Raw genomic sequence first — 21,029 nt, 5'->3', positions numbered from 1 at the left:
AGCAGGGGAATTGGAAATAAATATCATTTATTAGGTGTTTGCTATTTTCCAGGACTTGCATGAAGCTCTTTTAATGGTGACTTTCATTCTCACAGTAACCCTAGTTAATAGGTACGATTATTATCCTGTTTTAAATATGAGAAAACTAAGGCATAGAAAGCTAAATAAGTTGCTTAAGGGTAAGTAAGGGGCCCAATTGGGATTTAAACTCATGTATTTTGACTTCAAGACTCTCAGTAAATTATGTTGATACTTCATTTTTTTAAAACTGAAAATACTATAAGTTGTTTATGTTTTTTAGTCCTTTTCCTTTTTTCTATGGAGATAGCAGTTAAATCTCTACAATATAATGGGCCTATATGTTTATCTTGGGGGCAGCAAGGAAAACAATAGCTGGAAGAGTACATCTGATTTCACAACAGGTTTGGGGATAGAGGCAGTGTGGTGGCTGCTGAGAGGAGATGCAACTGCTTAAGTCCATTGTGTTTGCAAAGAAAGGGAAGCCTGAGGAACCCCAGAGTCATCTGCACTGGGCAGTGACCAGTGTTTTTTAGATTTCTTACCACTAGAACCATATCCTCCTAACAGGTTTTCTGTTCCTCATCTTACCTGCTACCTCCCTTCCTCCCCACATCTCTCCAAGGAAAATGGAGTGAAGCACAAATTGGCCCAAGGATCTCCTATTCTTTAGTTACTTTTTTTTTTTTTGGAGACAGGGTCTGGCTCTGTCGCCCAGGCTGGAGTACAGTGGCACAATCTGAGCTCACTGCAACCTCCGCCTCCTGGGCTCAGTCAGTCGATCAGTCTGCCCACTTCAGTCTCTTGAGTAGCTGGGACTACAGGTGTACACTACCATGCCTGGCCAATTTCTGTATTTTTTTGTAGAGATGGGGTTTCACCATGTTATCCAGGCTGGTGTTGAACTCCTGGGCTCAAGCAATCTGCCTGCCTTGGCCTCCCAAAGTGCTGGGCTTACTGGTGTGAGCCACCGCACCTGACCTTTAATGGCTATTTATTTATTTAATGAATAAAGTCTTAAGTCCTTTAGCATCAATCACCCATCTGTATTTGAGATTATTTTCCTAGAAAATGCATGCAAACAAATTGTGTATAGTTTCCAGGAGTTCATGAATCAACTGAGAGTCATCCGTGAACTCTCCTAGCCATAGATCCCCGACTCACCACGTTTTAAGATGGTTCATTCCATCTTTTGTTACAAAACTAGTTTTAAGCTCTAATTACAGTTTGTTAAAATGTAAACTGCAAACAAGTGTACAAGGTAATTGATTGCTACTTGTATGTTGAAACCTGAGTTCCATAATGTCATCTGTAGTAACATCCATCTAATCAAAAATTTAACAGTTCCCAGGTCATCAACAATTACTGAAATGTAGATTTTTGAAGAATGGCAACTCTGATCATTGTAATATGTGGGGAGTGAAAAATAAATGTATGTAGAAATTTGGGGTTGTTTCAAAATGGGGCAGATTTTATATCTCTGGATTGGAGAATTTAAGTTTTGGGGTTTTTTCCCCCAACTAACTCAGATTTTCCAAAGAAATGTTTAATGCCCTGGCTACTTTCTCTAGAATATTGTTCTGGGAACTAAGGGAATCTGATCTGTAGAAAATGTTCTGAGAAGTGGTTTCAAATAGAATCACTGCATTTTCAACCAAAATGAAAATGTTGATGGTTTGTTGCTTTTTAATAATTTAACTTAAGCCTAAAAACTGTTTTTGGTGCTTTGTATTTTGTAGACTTTATAGGCATGTTCCTTATAAGAATTATGCATCTGTGTAGAGATGTTGCAAACACCCTGGCCAGAATTGAAGGCAAAGTACCAGTTTCTCCCGGCGATTCCTGTGGGAAGGCTTTATTTGTTTACATTTTTACTTCTGACTGTGTAGTTTGAGCAAAGGTACAGCCTCCAAGTTTTTAGGCTTTATGATATACACACACAGAGTAGCTACTTTTCTGGGGCTACGTTGTGAGTGAGTGGGAAGATGAGAAAACTTTAAACTACTAGGGAAATGACAAAGAAGCTGGTCTGGCCCTTCCTGGGATTAGGTAGGAACAAGAGAAAGTCTGCTTTAAGAGTTTGTAACCATCCATGGACTGGTTGGTCTATGGCTTAGGATTTGAGAGTTTTATCCACCAAGTCCAGGGGTCCTACATTGTAAAGTTAGCGAAGTGGCCGGGGATATTTCAAGGTCACGCATCAGAAGTAAATACATATTTCTGAAAGGATTGTGTCCCGTGGATTTTCTTTTTTAGTACCCAGAATCTTCTCCCCACCCCCAGGATTTTAAATATGGAGGTAGATAGGTGTATGCATGCATGTGCTAATTCTAGATCCAGTACCACTAATTAACATGCTGAAGAGTCAAACTACTGAGCAGTAATTTTCAATACTTTTTTGTACTCGTAATAGAAGCCAATAAAAGGATTACAGCTTTAGTTTACTTAATGTAATATAATTCAGATAGCCATGGTGGAATCTGTACATCATCGACAGGTATAAAACACATGACTGCATTGGGGGGTACTTTATTCATAGTTTAATTATTGAAGCTTTATTTTTAAAAGTTCTACTGTGTGCGTAACTAAAACAGATTTCCTCACTAAAATTAAACATTTATTTTTAGGAAGTTTGTAAATGAAGGTAACTCTGGCTTCCTTATGAGAACTGCTTACATATTAAAATGATTTTTATTTTTACTGATGTTTTCTGATTACAACTGTAATTATAGAAAAAAAACCCTTATGGACATATACGTAGGGCATAATGTATATAGATTTTGAAATGTCCTTTTTTCCTAATAGTGCATTTAATATATTTTAGCATGTCCTGACTTTTAGGATCTTGTGTTTGAATAACTGTTATTTAAAATTAATTTAACCAGATTTCCCCTTTTCTCCAGACTTCTTCACTCCTAACTCCTTTCCTCCCTCATCTCCTTCTCTGCTTCCTCCTCTTCTAGTTGCTCAGGGGAGAAAAATGAAGTATACTTTTTTTTTTTTTTTGAAATGGAGTCTCGGTCTATAGCCCAGGCTGGAGTGCAGTGGTGAGATCTCGGCTCATTGCAACCTCCGCCTTCCGGGTTCAAGCCGTTCTTCTGCCTTAGCCTCCCAAGTAGCTGGGACTACTGGTGCCCGCCACGACGCCCAGCTACTTCTTTGTATTTTTAGTAGAGACGAGGTTTCACCATGTTGGCCGGGCTGGTCTCGTACTCCTGACCTCAAGTGATCTGCTCGCCTTGGCCTCCCAAAGTGCTGAGATTATAGGCATGAAGCCACCACACCCGGTCTGAAGTGTACTTTTATTACGTGATTGAATTTGCAAAGGGAAATGTTTACTTAAAATAAATGAGATTTTGCAGGTTTGGTTACACCTGATACTTAATAATAGATGCTAGATTGCTCATTGGTGATGAAACCACATCTTTGGTTATATATTTGTCTACTAGATCCCAAAATGTTCTCACTTAGGGAAATTTGTCACCCTGTATCAGAGTAAATTTTTCTGGGATATAAAGAGAAATTATAGACTGTATAAAGTTATGTCATGTTCTCCAAGAAGAAAGCTACTGGCGCCATGTGGGTATTTAAATGTAAAGTAAATAAAATTAAATAAAATTAAAAATGCAGTTCCTCAAGTCAAGCCACAGCTCAAGTGCTCAAAAGCCACATGTGGCCAGTGGCTAACCATATTGGACAAACGGCTATAAAACATTTTCACCATCACAGGCAGTTCTATTGGATAGCCTTGGGGTAAAGTCTATATGTGTTGCCTGTTAATTAGAATTTAAAAATCATTTGTTTCCTTTTGGTTATCATAAATAGTAATAAAAAGCAGAATTTCTGTCAATATTTTTAGAAGCAGCAAACAGCTCAAAATTATTTAGAGTAAATTTTTACTCCCCTGCCAACTTAATTTTTAAAATGATGCAGTAAAGTAAAAGACATATCAACACAGGGTTACCAGCACTTTGAAATTCTGGAACATTTAAAAAATGTTTGACATGGTACAAAATCCAGGAGTGGGCAGGCTAGGGGTGGGATATTCTATCAATTGGGTCAGGATCTAGAAAAGATGATGGAAGAGAAACTGACTATTTGTAAAAGACGCTCAGAAGAAGCAAATGAAGTGGAGAAATAATGTATTTATTTGGGGCACATACTTTTATGTTATAATTAGAGTATTCATGGAAATTAACCTGGGAAAATTGGAAGCCATCAGAAAGAAAACACAAGGGATGAAGAGGAACCACCAATGAGAAAGAAAATATAAGGGATGGAGAGGAACCACCAATGATCCTCTAGTCAGGGGAAACAATCACTGGGATTTGTTATATTTCTTTCCAGCCTTCCTTTCTATGCCCTACAAACAGGCCATAGTGATTAGGCAGCGAAGGATGGCAGTGAAGAACACAGACAAGATGTTAGTCTGAGAGGAAAAGTGGGTGATTAGGAGCTCCAACACTGAGCCAGATGGCTTGAGCTTGAAATCTCAGCTCTGCCTTCTTACTGTCTTCAAGAACATAGCAGCTTGTTTAACTCCTATTTATCTGTGAAATGAGATGGTCCTGCTGTCTACCTCTTTATGTTCTTGTGAGAATTGAGGAATTAAAATATTCAACTCATTAAAGACTATGTTACTAGTATTACTGACCTATTAGGTGAGTAGTACAGGCACATGGTAAGTTCTTAATAAGTCTCTATGTTTATTATAGCAGGGAAGCAGACATTTAAACAAGTGACTGCAGTGAGGTTAGATAAGTTTTTTGATAGGGTGAATTCAGCAGTGAAGTTAGATGAGTTGTGTGATAGGGTAAGTTTTCTATGATAGTATACGTTGAGATGACTTAATTCTTGATAATTATTTAAACAAAGTGAATTTAGCTTAGTATGATTGGTTTTTGTTTTAAATGATGTGTTCGTAGTTTCTCAAATCAAATCTAATTTTTTATAGCTTGTAGTCTTTAAAGTTTGTTTATTACCTCGATATGATACATCTTTAAAGGTTCTAAGATACTAAGTAAAAATGTCGCTCTGATAATTCTGGTAATATCATAAGTGTCAAAATTCTTTCCCTGAAGCTTTACATTGTGTACCAGGTTGCCAAAAATGTAATAGAATCCTCTCTTAGCAATAGCATCTGGCTAATCAGAATAAAATTTATCTTCCAGACTTTTACAATGGAGTTTGGTTAGCTTTGAGTATAATTAAAGAGTGTATTACTTGATACCTATTAAAGACAGGAAATTGTGAGGTGCAACTGTTTTTCGTATATGGTGGGGGACATTTTTCTTCAACTATAAAAAGAGACTAAAGTGAGTTTTCAAGTATAAAATGTGAAAGGACAGCTATACAAGAGCTGAAATAGATGAAACTGAAGTGCTGACAGTTATGTGTTTGTCAACAGGTCTTTTGTTTCTCAACCTTCTGCTAGATTTTTTAAGGAACTCAGTCTGTCTTACATGGCATTTACGTAGATTCTTGCCTTTGTGTTTCTTGGGTCACAATAATGGGAGATGAAGGACTAATTTTAAAAATTTATTATTATAAGTATTGTACAATATGAAAAATGATCTCATTTATGCTAAATAATTATAAGAAATGTCATTAGCTATGAGAAATCCCTTCGTTTCTTAGAAATTTGAAGTTGAGGGGGAAAGTTGGCAATTTCAAAGAAAAGAATGAGCAAATATAATAAAAGGAACAGTGTGCTTGGGCAGATGTTCCTGGATGTGGCACCCAGGCGCAAATAGTGCCAGCTTCTTCCCTCTTGACAGTGATTCCATACCAACCTGCCAAAATGCGGCTGGCAGTTTATTGCTTTGCTTTAATCATAATTTACATTTTTAGCAGGAATATAAACTGCAACTGATACTTGAAATATTGCAGCAATAGATTTTAGATATAATAGACATCACAAAACTTACATGTTTATTGAGGAGAAAGACAAAGGCTTAGGTTTCAAGTGGGTTCTGTTTGATAAAGACTGTTTTTTTCCATCTGACTCCATGTTGTAAACACTGGGCCATAGTAATAGATGAATTAGGCACACATACATGTCACCTGTGGGTTTATATTAGCATATACAAACATGTTACATGTATGTAATATGTCATAAACATCTAACTTTAGGATATCCAAGGATTCAGATTCTCTTTTCAAGTATAACAGTGTACAGCTATCTGACATTGTTCGCTACCAGGTGAACTTATATGCATTTGATTTTCTTCCAGATTCATGAAAAACTACACTACTATGAGAAGCAGAGCCCGGTGCCCATTCTCCATGGTGCGGCGGCCTTGGCCGATGACGTAAGTGTGCCTCTCCCAGCTCACCGGGACGTGTCTGCTGCAGACCTGGCCCAGGCAGAACCTGTCCTAGTGCAGACAGACGCCTGTGATCCTATGAGTGAAAAGCAGAAGAGGTTACAAATGTTTCAAGGAGTCCTGTCATCACTGAGCTTATGTTAATATTATGTTGATTTTCATTCACTTTCCTGTTCTAAAAATTTTGCATGTAGCTACTCTCTTGTTCTGCTTTGGTAACTACGTAATAGGAATTTTAGGCTTTAAACTGGTGGAGAGAGAGAAGCTGTCAGCTGTTGGTGTTCTGAGAAAGTCACAGACAAGAGGAATGTTATGGAGAAATAAAGACAAATGAGATAGCTCTATTGCTGACAGTACTAAAAAATGGCAGATACTAGGATACGAACGAGGCATATGAAATACATAAAAAGACAGGATTGTTTTTATAATGGATTATAAAACATAGTAATGATTTATGGATATTAGGCTTTTCCAAATTACCTTCATAACCAAAAAATAAATTTTAGAAGCAGTTGGCATTGATGGAGTAGTTAATTTCCTGTAGCTATAATTTTATTTTAAACTTGGGGGAAGGGAACTAGCTCGCTGATTCTTACTGTTAACTTTCGGACTCGGATGAATTGAGAACACACCTGGATAAACTATAAAGGACACGAAGCTGGAATAGAAATATGTTTAGTGCGAAGGCTGGTTTTAGTGATATCCTGTAGCTTATTTGTTGCTTTTAATATTTTTTTCCTTTATTTTTGATAAGACAAGCTGTAATTCAGTGTGGTGAAATATTCAGGCCATAATATAATTAAAAAATTGGCCATCTTGAGAAGTTGATTTTATTTGAACTCCTTTGCATTCTAATTTAGAAAATACACATAGGTAATAAATATGCAAGTTCCATGCTATTTGTTTAGTTCCCATTTTTCTTTCTGTTTTTATCTACAAAGATTACAAGTATGTTTCAATATATATTTAATGAGGAAGCTTACTTCTGCATTATCGAAACAAAACTTTTTAAAGGAAGGCGAATAAAGATGTAGATACACTTGCTCAAGTAAGGCACAGTTGCCACCTAAGAAAACCTTAGAAAAGTCAGTTTTAAAACATTTACTATTCAGAGTTTTGGGAAACATTTGTTTATAAACCTATGTTGTGTGGTCCAATCATATTGCAACAATATTCCTTTATAAAAAATTAGAGACTGCTGTGTAAATATGATAAACCATAGTATCTTATAATTTGTCAGAGCAGTATATTTAAATGTTAAAATATGTTATGTTTTAAGTGACTAAAGTGTGCAAATGACCTTTGTGTCTTTTTGTAAGTTAAAAACGCTGTAGAAATATTACCTCAAAAAAGTAAAAGCAATGTTTGAAAGGTAATTAATGACTATAATTTTCTATGATTTTATTTTTGGTGTATAATTTATATTATGCCCTTCTTTTAGAGAAAAGTCCTTTTCCAGAGATAAGAACAATTATTTTTAACTTGGTAGAAAAAGTAGGGGCAAATGGAAATTTCATGCAAGGTTTTAAGATGAGTTTTTAAATAAAAATACATTTATATATATACCACATATTTCATAATTCTAGCCTTTTTTCCTGTTTGAATCTTGCTTTTCATATGAAAATTATGGGATCTTTCCTATAGCCTGAAATTGAATTGGAATTTCGATAGGAATATCTCAGGAATATCTCTTAATGGAAGACATGGGGCAGGTTTGAAGTTGTAACACTTTCTTTATGTAGAACCCAAATGGGAATTCTTGGTTATTATAGTAGAGTACAGTCAGCATTTTTGGTACCAGGGTAGCTGTCAACCCATTATAGCTCGTTTTACGATTGGTATTATGATTGGTTGGCATTTAACAGATTTCTTCATCTGTATAGGTAAACATAATAAAAGTTTCAGGCCATTTGCTCTATTAGGGACATTCTAATTATTTTTACCCTAGCTCTAAACAGCACAGCTACTGTGGGTTTTTGGAATCCCCGTGGGTTTTTGGAAACCCTGTGGGTTTCACCACCTCATTCAGAAGCTCTGTTTTTGTGGGGGGTGGGGGAGGTTACAGTGTCAAAGCTTTATCCAGTTCTTACAAGTGGTCCTTTGTCTAGGTGCAAAAGACCATTCACATGGACGAAGTGCTGGGGTTTGCCCTCCTTGCAATAAATCGGAAGGTGATCTGGCTGATACGATTACTTGATTTGTACTCAGCCGAGAGCCTGCGCTCGGATCTGGACTACCAAAGGCCCTAAAAGGAAGAGCAATGATTGATGATCTGTTTTTTTTTTCTTATGCCGACCTCTCCTTAAAGACTGGAAAGCAGTAGCGTTGAGCAAGTCAGGTTCTCAGTTGTCACACACCCAGTCCCACAATGCTCTTACTAAACGTTCTTTACATCGATGTAATCTCCCTTGCAGCTGGCCGAAGAGCTTCAGAACAAGCCATTAAACAGTGAGATCAGAGAGCTGTTGAAACTACTGTCAAAACCCAGTGTGAAGGTGAGGACATGTTACGCTGGTAATAAATACCTTCAAACAGGGCCACTTTCTGAGCCTTCAGATGAATTTTGTTTCGAGCATCAATTCTCAAGTAAGTGTATTTCAAATAGGGCACAGTATTCTAGTAGCCTAAATCCTATTAATGAGAAAGAGGTGAGCTTTTGATTATAATGTGATGAGAAACTGCAAAATACTCTTATTGGGAAGCTCAGAATTTAAGTTCTGACAAATATTATGTAGCTTCAAGGTCATTTTCGTTTTAAATAAAGTTAAGAGTACACTATACAGAACCTACTCGTAATTTTGTTTAGGTCTATTTTACTTGGGTAGTTAACGGGATTCCAGTATGTTTGACAAATATACCTATTTTTCTGTAGGATCATTTCAGCATTCCTCTTTCTTTCCCCATTCACCTCCCCATTTCCTGTCCCTTTACTAATTTACGTTTCAAAATGTCATTCCGTTTTACAGAGAAGAGCACTTTTCCAGTGTAAAATACTCATAAAATATTGGCAGACAGATTTCAATTCTCCCTTTCCCATTGCCTCCTAAGTTTATCACTTATTTTTCCTCCAAATGTGATCAGTTTACAGCAGGCATTTCAGAATTTTCCTGTAGTTATTCTGAGGTCATTACTGCACTAAATCCTGCACTGTATACATTTTGGACTTGACTCTGTGGCAATTATGTGTCAGATATTGTTCTGTGAGTCAGAATTACATATGGATTACATAATTACATAATTAAAATGCTCATTTAACTTGTGGTGATTACTGGTGAGCATATGTAGAGTGTTGGATGAAAATTTCTTCCTAGATACAAAAACTAGTTTCTACTTTTCTTGAGAAATAACTTTCGGAATTGTGCCATACTTGGTTTTGAATTTATTTTTATAAAAAGAGAGATGCTATTAAATAAAAGATGAGGTTAAAAACATGCGTGGACTATAAGCCCTAATCTCTGTAAGTAAATAGAAGTACATGAATGTATTGCTGTAAAAGCTAAACAGGCTATGATTAGTGATGTGAGGGTAATTGATTTGTAGTGCTTTAGGAAGTTTATTAAATTTTTGTTCTGAAAGAGCAAGGATCAGATTAGAGCAGAAAAGTTCCTTGATGTTAAAGACAAAGTATGTAAAAACGTTAAGGAGATTTTTAGCCACAGAATGTTCTGAAGATTTCTTCATTTGGTCTTAGACTGCACCTGAGAAGTTAGTGTCACCCAGGGGAGGGTGAGGTTAGCTATGAGTAGCTTGTTAAACTCCTTTTTGAGTTTATTGTTTTGGTTCAAGGGTATTAGAAATGAAAACAGCATGTTTCAGACAAAAAATATCCCCAATCATGGTATTTGGTTCAAGAGTGTTTCAAATGGAATAGCTAATTATGCAATATTATACTGGATGAGAACTGGTATTTGGCTCAAGAGGGAGGTATGACTTTAGACGTTATTAAGAAGGGCCATTTGATAAAATTTTATAATAATTAGTTACATTTTATTATGTGGAAAATATTTTAGGTAGATAATTCGGTTACTTTTCTTTTTATCTAGCAGTGTGACTAAAGAATGGTGTAAAGTTAGCATGAAATACATATATTCATATGTGTAGAAAATGGGTAATATTCCAGGATACATGATGTTTTGTTTGGCAACGTCGGTTTGTAGTTAGCTAGTCTTGGGAAGAAAATATCTTTTTTCTTTTTTTGATCTAACATTGCTTTTCTTGAAGTCATTCTTATTATCTACCATCACTTTGACCTCATTTCCATATTACTTTAACAAGTTAAGCCCCCAAATAAATTTTAGACTATTTCAGGATATAATCAGTTAATCTGTTTTTGCCCTGGGAGTAAACTAAAATCTTTTCTTGTTTGTTTTCCTTTTAAACAGAAGCAAGGTATGTAGGTTGTTAGTTGAATTGACAGTTAAAATATGAAAAATATAACTCTAGTGTGTTAATTTGAATATTATCTTTAATTTCTAGTGGATTAGAGAAGTTACTTACTTTTTAAAGATTTGCTATTTCATTTTAAATACTTAATTCATTGGACTGAAAAGGAAGTTGAAGTATATCTTCAAAGTAATAGAACTTTAAGAAAACAGATACACACACAGACACACACGCGTGCACACACACACACACAACCAAATATGCACCCACTCTGGGAAGATAACACACATATTCCACACATCTGCCAATTCTTTCTGAAAATTTTTATAACTTTCTTTGGCAGTTTATAAATGTCACCAGCAACAGATCTTCACTCATCCATTTATTCTTAGATTTTCTTTCTTCTAATGCCTAGTGTGTGCCAGGCCCTATGGATGCAGATTATAGAAGATGTATGTGCACTAGTGAAGGTAATAGGAGAAATACTGGATTTAAAAGAGGGAGTGCATAGAAATGATATGGAATACATAGGAATGGCGCTAAACCCAAACTTGGGCAGGGGGAGAATATTGAAGAAAACTTTACAGAGGAAGTGGCATGTAAGTTGAGACCTTATGTTGGAGTTTGAGGGAATCAGAAGGGGACAAAGGAGTGGGAGATGGGTCGGGGGTGGGATGTGAAAAAGAAATGATTTAGGTACAGGGAAGAGCATGTAAAGTCCCATAAAGGAAAACTTTAAGTTTGAAGATGCGAAAATGCAAAACCAGCCTCAGAACAGGCGAACAGTGGCTTGCGAAGGAAGAAAGGGTGAGAGTTTGGAGCTGGGGAGTCAACCTTTTGAGTAGGGTTTGCCCAGGACAGTTGGCTTCATGCCTGCAGTTCCAGCATTATTAGTAATAGCCTTTCTCCCACTTTCAATTGTTTCCCTATTTGGGTGATAAATTATATGGCCACACCTGAAATCGTGAGCTTTTTTAAAAAGTGGAAAGCCATTGAAAGGATTTGAAGCAGGAAGTGACATGTCCCTCCATATGTAGTCTACAGACCAAGCTTTTGAGGAGTTTGGTGGTGTAGAATGGCAGAAATGCAATACTGAATGGAGGAAGGCCAGTGGGAGCCTGTAGGAGTAATTCACGTAGAACACTAGCACTTTGGGAGCCGAGGTGGGCTGATCACCGGAGGTCAGGAGTTCGAGACCAGCCTGGCCAACATGGTGAAACCCCATCTCCACTAAAGATACAAAAATTACCCGGATATGGTGGGGGTGGCGGTGGCAGGTGCCTGTGATCTCAATTACTTTGGGAGGCTGAGGCAGGATAATCACTTGAACCTGGGAGATGGAGGTTGCAGTGAGCTGAGATCACGCCACTTCACTCCAGCCTGGGTGAAAGAGTGAAGCTCCGTCACACACACGTGCGCGCGCACACACACACACACACACACACGGCACACGATTGAGGTCCTAATGAAAGAATGTGGGATGGGTGGAAGGAACCATGGGGGATAGGCAGCTTGAGGGACAATTTTAATACATGGTCTTGGAATAACAAATAGTCTGGGAAAAATAAGAAAAGTCGCCACTAGAATGAACTCCAAATAGATTAAAACTTTAAGTGTAAAATGTTGAACCTTAAGAATCTTTTTAATTGAAAAAATATATATTAGAAGAAAATTTGCAAGTTACATGATCATGGAATAGAAATGCATTTGATCCACAAAGACAGGAATACACACATACAGACACAAAGACACACCAATAAAGGAAAGAATATTTTAAAATCCGTAAGTGAGATTAGAAGGAATCATTTATCAATACATATGATTTATGATGTTTGTCCTTAATAAGACGTGATAATTTATTACATTCACTTTTACTTTTTGCAGAGTGACTTGATAAAGACTTAAAAGGAAACAGAAATATTCTTTTTTGATAATACATAATTGTATTTTTCATTTAAATTATAAAGAAAGTAGAAGCCCCTATCCTCATTGTTTTATTAGTGAGGATGAATATCTTTTCCTATGCTTTTATGTTTTTATTTCTCCTGCAAATTGCATGTTCATATACCTCTAGGGATAACTGCTCTTGGCTGGCTGCATTATCTTTCAACCCTTTCTGTATATATAAATATTAAATACGTTTTTTTTTCCAGTATATTCTGTGGGATCATAGAATGCACTACTTACTGTGATTTTTTTTTTTTTTTTTTTTCTTTTAAATTTTTGGCATTTTGTAGCCTTCTCTTTATGTCAACAAAATTATCTATTTAACTTACTCCTTACAGATGAACCTTTGTTACTTCTGCTTTTCTGCTGTTTAAATAACACTATGATGCACATCTTTTGTATATTAGAGGATTTTATGGAATATTTTGTCAAAATAAACTTTAATTAGGACAGTAAATTATTGGGGCATACATAATGTTCGTACATTTTACAGTTTTGATCCTTATTTCCAGCTTGTTGTTAAGACAGACCTTCTTGAGCACCTGCAGTGTAGTGCATGAGAAGGCCTGTTTCCCTATGCAGTTGCAATTTATATGCAATTAATTGCATAAGCTCTTTTCGACTAATATTCTTTCTTTCTTTCTTTCTTTTTTTTTTGAGACAGAGTCTCGCTCTGTCGCCCAGGTTGGTGTGCATTGGCACAATCTCAGCTTACTGTAACCTCCACCTCCCAAGTACAAGCGATTCTTTTGCCTTAGCCTCCCAACTAGCTGGAACTACAGGTGCTCGCCACCACACCTGGCTAATTTTTTTATTTTTTTAGAGTCAGGGTTTCGACATGTTGGCCAGGCTGTTGTTGAACTCCTGACCTCAAGTGATCCACTCACCTATTCCTCCCAAAGTGCTGGGATTACAGGCGTGAGCCACCACACACAGCCTCAACTAATATTCTTTTTTAGCTTTGCTAGTTGATCACCACTAGAATATAAGCCACATGAGAATAGGGAATAAAAATTGCAGATGTATAGCAAGCTTTCAATGAGTACTGTGTGATTAAATAATGGTTAGTAAAAATTTTGTGTTTTTCCTAACGAATTGTGAGTGATATAAGAATATAAAATCATTATTATGTATTTCTCCTTAGTTATTTTTCTTTAATCTTACATGCATTTTCCAAGACTGGGTAGAAATATGTCCTTTTATATAGTACAATTGGCATTCTTTTTCTTTATGACTTCTGGGCACCGAGTTAGCTTAGAAAGGACTTGTATTCTTCATGACAAGTTTACAAAAATTATCTTTCCTATTTTCTTTTGGCTTTTTAAAAATGTGATTTTTTGAAGTTTGAAATTATTAACCTGTATGAAAGTTTGGTGTATGGTATAAGATGTGGTTCTAGTTATTTTTAATTCAAGTGGATAGCAATTTTCTCACAGTTTGATTTCTCTTTATTATATATCTGAATCTGTTTTGAACTCTTGGTTTGATTGCTGTTAATTTGATTGTTTTATTGTTTTAGTAACTGTAGCATGATACCTTCTAAGGCCTTAGTAACTGTAGCATGATACCGTCTAAGGTCAAATTACTATCATTATTCTTGCAAATGTATTTTCCCAGAAGAAATTTGGAATTCTCTTTTCATGTCATTAAAAAAACCATTGGGATGCAATTAAATTTTCCAATCAAAGAACATGGCAATTTATTTATTTAGATCAAATTATTCCTTATATAAGCCTGGAATATTTCCTGCTAAGTCTATTCCCAGGCCTGAGGGTTACGTGTGTGTGCAGGCATGCATATATTTATATGTATACACACGTACACATATGTATAAATTAATTTTCCCCCATAGTATACTGTTTATTGAGTATTTTCTAACAAGTATATTGTTTGTATATAGTAAACATGTTAATTTCCATAATACTTATTTTATACCACCTTACTGAAGTATCTCATTTAATTTTCAATGTTATTGACAAGATTTTTTTTAAATCTTTTCCTTTTTAGTAATTATAGATAATTTCCCCCTTTACCTTATTGCCTTGATATGATTTGCAGGAAAAAAATGCTCAAAACTTGTAGTAAATACAGGATATGCTTTTGTTTTTTTGTACTTTTATGGGGATACTTCTGTGCTTCCTGTTATTAATAAGTATGATGTTTGTTGCTGGTTTCTGATAGAATATTTTACAAAGTTTTGTTCTCTCATTTTTTTAAAAAAAAAAATCAGAATTGTGTTAAATTTTGTCAAGTGCCTTTGTGGTGCTTATCAAAGTGATCATAGCTTTTTTAGTTGTTAGCATAAATAATTGCAGATATCTATATGATAAAACATTAAATTCTTGAGATTAAACCTTCATTTTGATAAAGGAAGATTTTTATGTCTAATTTTGTAATATTTTACTTTGGTATTTAAAAAAAATCATCCTCAGACCAAAGTTGTGCTGTCATCTTTTTATACTTTCTGGTTAGATTTTGCATTTGGGTTGTGAGACCTTTGAAAAAGAAATGTTACATTTTACTATGTGTTGGAATTCTGTAAATAACACAGAAAACTTTAATACAACCCTTCATTTGGTTCCAATGCTATCTCTGGGGAAAGTTTTTCAATAGTGCGTTTAATTTCTTCTGTAGTTATTGATTTAATCCAGCTTTCAAGCTCTTCTAGAATTACTTCATTGTTTATTTTTTCCTAGTAAACTTAACATTTTATTAAGATTTCAAGCATGTTGGAATTGTGTTCGATTTATCCTGTTGATGTGTATCCAAAGTTCTGTCCCATTCCTCAGTGCTATTAATATACATATTTTTTCTCTAGTTTCTTGCTCTGCATACCAGAAATGACTAATTATCTAATCTCTCAAAAGAACTGGCTCATTATTATCAATTCTATTTTTCTTTTTCTTTTTTTTTTTTGAAACTTAAGTCCTACTCTGTCGCCCAGGCTGACGTGCAGTGGCACGAACGGCTCCTTGCAACCTCAGCCTCCCAGGTTCAAGCAATTCTCCTGCCTCAGCCTCCCAAGTAGCTGGGATTACAGGCACATGCCACCCACCTGGCTAATGTTTGTATTTTTAGTAGAGATGGGGTTTCACCATTTTGGCCAGGCTGGTCTCGAACTTCTGACCTCTGGTGATCTGCCTGCTCCAACCTCCCAAAGTGCTGGGATTATAGGCGGTAGCCACCGCACCGGGTCTAATTTTTTTCTTTATATCTATCTTTGATTAGATAGTGGAATACTTAGCTGTCATGCTTGTTTAATTACAAACACATTTAAGAGTATGCAGCTTTCTTTTAAATTTGGTCACCTTCCATGGACAATGTGTATGTCATGTTGGCGTTGATATTAATTTCTTGATTGTCTGTAATACATTTTGATAACTTCAATATCCTGACTTATTTAAATTTGTGAGGTTGTTTGGGGTTCCTATTTTATATTTACAGATGTTAATTTCTAGTTTGATCCATTTTTATCACAGTATACAACCTATTAACCTTTTTAATGTAAAATTTGTTAAAAATGTTTGCTTGCGCCCGGCGCGGTGGCTCAAGCCTGTAATCCCAGCACTTTGGGAGGCCGAGACGAGCGGATCATGAGGTCAGGAGATCGAGACCATCCTGGCTAACACGGTGAAACCCCGTCTCTACTAAAAAATACAACAAACTAGCCGGGCGTGGTGGCGGGCGCCTGTAGTCCCAGCTACTCGGGAGGCTGAGGCAGGAGAATGGCGTGAACCCGGGAGGCGGAGCTTGCAGTGAGCTGAGATCCGGCCACTGCACTCCAGCCTGGGCGACAGAGCGAGACTCCGTCTCAAAAAAAAAAAAAGTGTTTGCTTGCTAGTTTGGCCAACTTTTGCAAATACATGAAGGAAAAGAATAGCTATATGGAAAGCACTTTTCAAACATTTATATATGGTCCTTTACAAGTTTATAGACAAAGTTAAATATACAAAGTGACTATTCCTGAAATAAGATAACCATTAAAGTTAATTGTAATAGCTAATAAACCAATAACACGAAGTCTTTACTTTGGAGCAGCCTTTTTGCTGTGCGCTTTCATGTATTATCTTGTTAATCATTGTGAAGCCCTATTAAGTAGGTACTAATATTAACTCTTTTTAAAGATTAAGAAAACGAAAGCTCAAAAACTTGTATCCAGAAACTAAACTGGACATTTAACAGATGTTTGTGTGTTTTTATGTGTGTGTTTCAGGGATTTTCTGTGTTCTGTACCTAATAAAGAACAAAAGTATATCTTTCTTACTTGTTGGAGCCGAAAGTGTGATAGTTGTGATCAGCTCAGTATACCACTGGAGGCTATATGAGTAAACAGCAAACTGTTATCATAAATGCAGGATGTTGGCAAGCTAACAACTGTGTCCGCTGCCGAGAAGGAATGCTGAGGGCAGTCATGCCCCAAGCGCAAGTGTTTCTGGTGATTCGGCATAATTGAAGCCTGTTAGCAATGATGCGAACCTGTGATCAGTTAAGCAGCTGACCAATCATTACCTCCTCCTCCCTGCTCTTTCTACCCAATAAATACAAAGGGCGGTAGCAGCTCAGGGGCTGCCTTTGCTCACTAGAAGCAAGGAGCTCTCTTCTTCTTCTCCTCCCTGGCCCTTTCCTTAAAATAGTTTCTTTTGTTTTTTGTTATCATTTCTATGTTCACCCCTTCATTCAGTCTCATAATGACGGTCTCAGGCAGTAACAGTAGTAACTGCTGTAATGAGGGTCTCAAGTAGTAACAGTGGCAGTCTGCCACACTTAATGATATACAGGATGGTCTTCTTTGTTTCTAGCACACAGCTCTGTGCTTGCAACATTGGGATTCCCAGTAAATGGAATTCAATGTAAATTATTAAATGTTTGGTGGAATTTTTTTTCCATTATAGCCTTGTCTCTTCATATAAGATAATCTGTACATTTATATGACATTCAAACTTTTCTTTCATATTCTTCATAGTAGTATAAGATTGTGATTTTGTTGATTTTACTCTTTAGGAATCTCTTGTTCTGTTCAGAAGACTGCCAACACTTTTCTTGTATAACCTGTTGCCCTCAAGTCTTTGATAGTTAGGAAATGACTTGTCATTCTGTAATAATAGTGTCACCTGAGAACTGTCAAAAATTGAAAGATTATACCTAGAATGAATTGATCAGTCAATTGCCATATTAAAAAATGGATTATTCTTATTAGTCAATAATGTCTACAAAATTCAGTTCAGGAAAATAAATGCAATATAAAGGAAATGATAGATGTCTGAAAATGTAAAAGTAAGTAGCCAAAGGCCTAACTAGATTAATTGAATGTGAATACTTCCTGCAGTGATGAAATAGGCAAAAGCAATAATGTTGGTAGCATTTAGGGGCATTGATGGAGGGATATTGTTCTATACAGAGACTTTGTTTCTAGGGGAAACAAAGATAGTCATTAATAAATCAGAACCACTTCTAACCATCAGATTGTCACATTAAAGTCAAATTAACCTGTATGAGTCATCATTCTGGGGGCTCATTTTTGATAAAACAGTAAAGTGACATCATTTCTAGAATGTGGCATTATAATTTAGGAAGTCAGGGAGAATTTGGTAGATTTTTAAAAAGGCAATAAAATAAGATTTGTTGTAAATTTTAGCTTCCAAACATTCACTTAACAGAAATTACTCACTGCCTGAGCATGCAAGATGGATGAAACTTCATTAAAGCAAGCTGAAGGAAAAAGTTAAGCTGCCTTCTGGAGGGATAAATCAGTGTTACTCATCCTTATAAGCTGGACACTTAATTCTGTGAACCTGACAGATACTTAGAACATAAAGTTGACTCCAGGGGGTCCAGTGCAGTGAGTGCTTGTGAGTCTGATGAGTTACAAGGCCTAGTGTTCAATTTCCTGCAGATTGTTCTGAGCAACAGGTAAACCCATCAGTTGTGATTGGTGGCTCTGGCATATGGAAACACAATTTCCATTTAAGTATTGCCTTTTGAAAGGAAAGTCTGTATATTAAAGAATAAAATCACTTCAGTTAAAACAGGATAATGGAATGCAAAATTTGTTTTAGTTGTCCAAAATTAAAAATGTTGTTCTCCAACAATATTTGTAAAACAAAGTCATTAAAAATTACAAACCTAATACCTATGAAATTATTTTGGAATGCAGATATGGAACAAAGCTAAGAAGAAAAGATACTTAGCTGATGTTCTTAATATTGCCTGCCAATTATCATAATTGCTTCATTTAAAAACATTTTATTCAGCTATCTCTATTTTACTATGTGCAAGATATGCCATAGATACACAGATAGTAGATATTCCCAGTGTTCTTTATTCCTCTGTATGGACCCACATTTCCATCTGCCAACTTGTTCCTCCTGTCTGAAAGACTTCCTGTAACATTTCTTGCAATGCAAGTCTGCTGGTGGTGAATTCTTTTAGCTTTTGTATGTTTTTCAAAACTTTTCAATACCCCTTCATTTCTAAAAGATATTTTTGCTGGGTATAGAATTCTAAGATAACAGTATTTTTCTTTGAGTATTTAAAGGTGTTACTCCATTGTTTTGTGGTCTACATTGTTTCTGATGAGAAGTGTGCTGTCGTTTTTAATCCTTATTCTTTTATATATAATTTTTTTTCCTTTGGTTGATTTTAATATTTTTTCCTGGCTTTAAGCAATTTTTTTGGTGGTGTTTTATGTTTTCTTTGTGCTTGGGTACATTGAGCTTCTTGAACACATGGGTTTATACTTATTTCATCATATTTGGACTATTTTCTGCCATATTTCTTTAAATAGTTTCCAGCAACTGCCCCCTTTCTTTGGAGATGCCAGTTAACATGTATATTAGGGCATTTAAAGTAGTTCCCCAGATCACTAAGTCCTGTTCATAATTTGTTAGTATATTTTCTCCTTGTGTTTCACTGTGAACAGCTTATGTTGCTTATTCTACAGGATTGCTTTTCCTTCTGCAGTATCTATATTAATCTCATTCAGTTCACTTTTTTCTTATTTCATACTTTCCATATCTAGAAGTTTGATTTGAGTAATTTTTTAATATTCTATATGTCATGTTCTGTCTTTCCTTTAACTTTTTTGAGCATTTGAAATATAGTTAAATAATAACTTTTAATTTTCTTGTCTGCTATCTGTGTAATTTTAGGGTTTGGTTTTATCCAGTTTTATCATCTGTATAATTTCAGTATTTGGTTTCATTGTTTCATTTTTTTCTTCATTATGAGCAGTATTTTCTGCTTTCTTTGCATACCTAGTAATTTAGAGTCATTGTGAGTTTTATCTTGATTGACTACCAGTTACTGTGAGTTTTATCTTGTTGGATGCTGGTATTTTGTGTTTCTGTAGATCAACCTTCTCCAACCATTTTGGCACCAGTGATGGGCTTCACGGAAGACAAGTTTTTCCACAGATGGGGGTTTGGGGAGTGATTTCAGTGTGATTAAAGTGCATGACATTTATTGTGTACTTTCTTTCTTTTTTTTTTTTTTTTTTTTTTTTGAGACGGAGTCTTGCTCTGCCGCCCAGGCTGGAGTGCAGTGGCCGGATCTCAGCTCACTGCAAGCTCCGCCTCCCGGGTTCACGCCATTCTCCTGCCTCAGCCTCCCGAGTAGCTGGGACTACAGGCGCCCGCCACCGCGCCCGGCTAGTTTTTTGTATTTTTTTTTAGTAGAGACGGAGTTTCACCGTGTTAGCCAGGATGGTCTCGATCTCCTGACCTCGTGATCCGCCCGTCTCGGCCTCCCAAAGAGCTGGGATTACAGGCTTGAGCCACCGCGCCCGGCCTGTGTACTTTATTTCTATTATTATTACATAATTGCCATAATTTAAGATCAGTGGGAACCTTGAGCTTGTTTTCCTGCAACTCGATGATCCCATGTAGTGGTGATGGGAGACAGTGACAGATCATCAAGCATTAGATTCTCATAAGGAGCATGTAACCTAGATCCTTGCATACTCAGTTCACAACAGGGTTCACGCTCCTATGAGAATCTAATGCTGCTGCTCATCTGACAAGAGGCAGAGCTCAGGTGGTAATGCAAGCAATGGGGAACAGCTATAAATATAGATGAAGCTTTGCTCATTCTCCACTACTCACCCCCTACTGTGCGGCCCGGTTCCTAACAGGTCATAACGGGTACTGGTCTGTGGCCTGGGGTTGAAGACCCCTGCTATAGATAGTATTCTTGAGCTTTATTTTGTTATACAGTTAAATTACTTGGAAACATTTTGATCTTTCAGAGGCTTATTTTTAACTTTTTTTCAGGTGAGATCATAGCAGCATTAAATATTGGGCTTATTTTTTCCACTATTGAGATAATACGCATCCCATAACTCTTCTCAGTGCCTATGAA

The 21,029-nt window shown here is 36.2% G+C and overlaps 1 protein-coding gene across 5 annotated transcripts in view; it reads left to right on the top strand.

Annotated features, from left to right (window-relative positions):
- MPP7 (MAGUK p55 scaffold protein 7) overlaps positions 1 to 21,029 on the top strand; it is a 250,426-nt gene that overhangs the window by 148,419 nt on the left and 80,978 nt on the right. For all 5 annotated transcript variants that reach the window (XM_050804514.1, XM_050804517.1, XM_050804515.1 and 2 more), the window contains 2 exons: positions 6,252 to 6,329; positions 8,759 to 8,839. In XM_050804514.1, the coding sequence (XP_050660471.1) occupies positions 6,252 to 6,329; positions 8,759 to 8,839 (159 nt within the window). The remainder of the gene's footprint in view (positions 1 to 6,251; positions 6,330 to 8,758; positions 8,840 to 21,029) is intronic.

Source organism: Macaca thibetana, chromosome 9 (genome assembly GCF_024542745.1).
Source record: "Macaca thibetana thibetana isolate TM-01 chromosome 9, ASM2454274v1, whole genome shotgun sequence".
Taxonomy (NCBI): Eukaryota; Metazoa; Chordata; class Mammalia; order Primates; family Cercopithecidae; genus Macaca; species Macaca thibetana.
The sequence above is the reverse complement of the archived record's forward strand: the minus strand, read 5'-3'. Positions and strand labels throughout refer to the sequence as shown.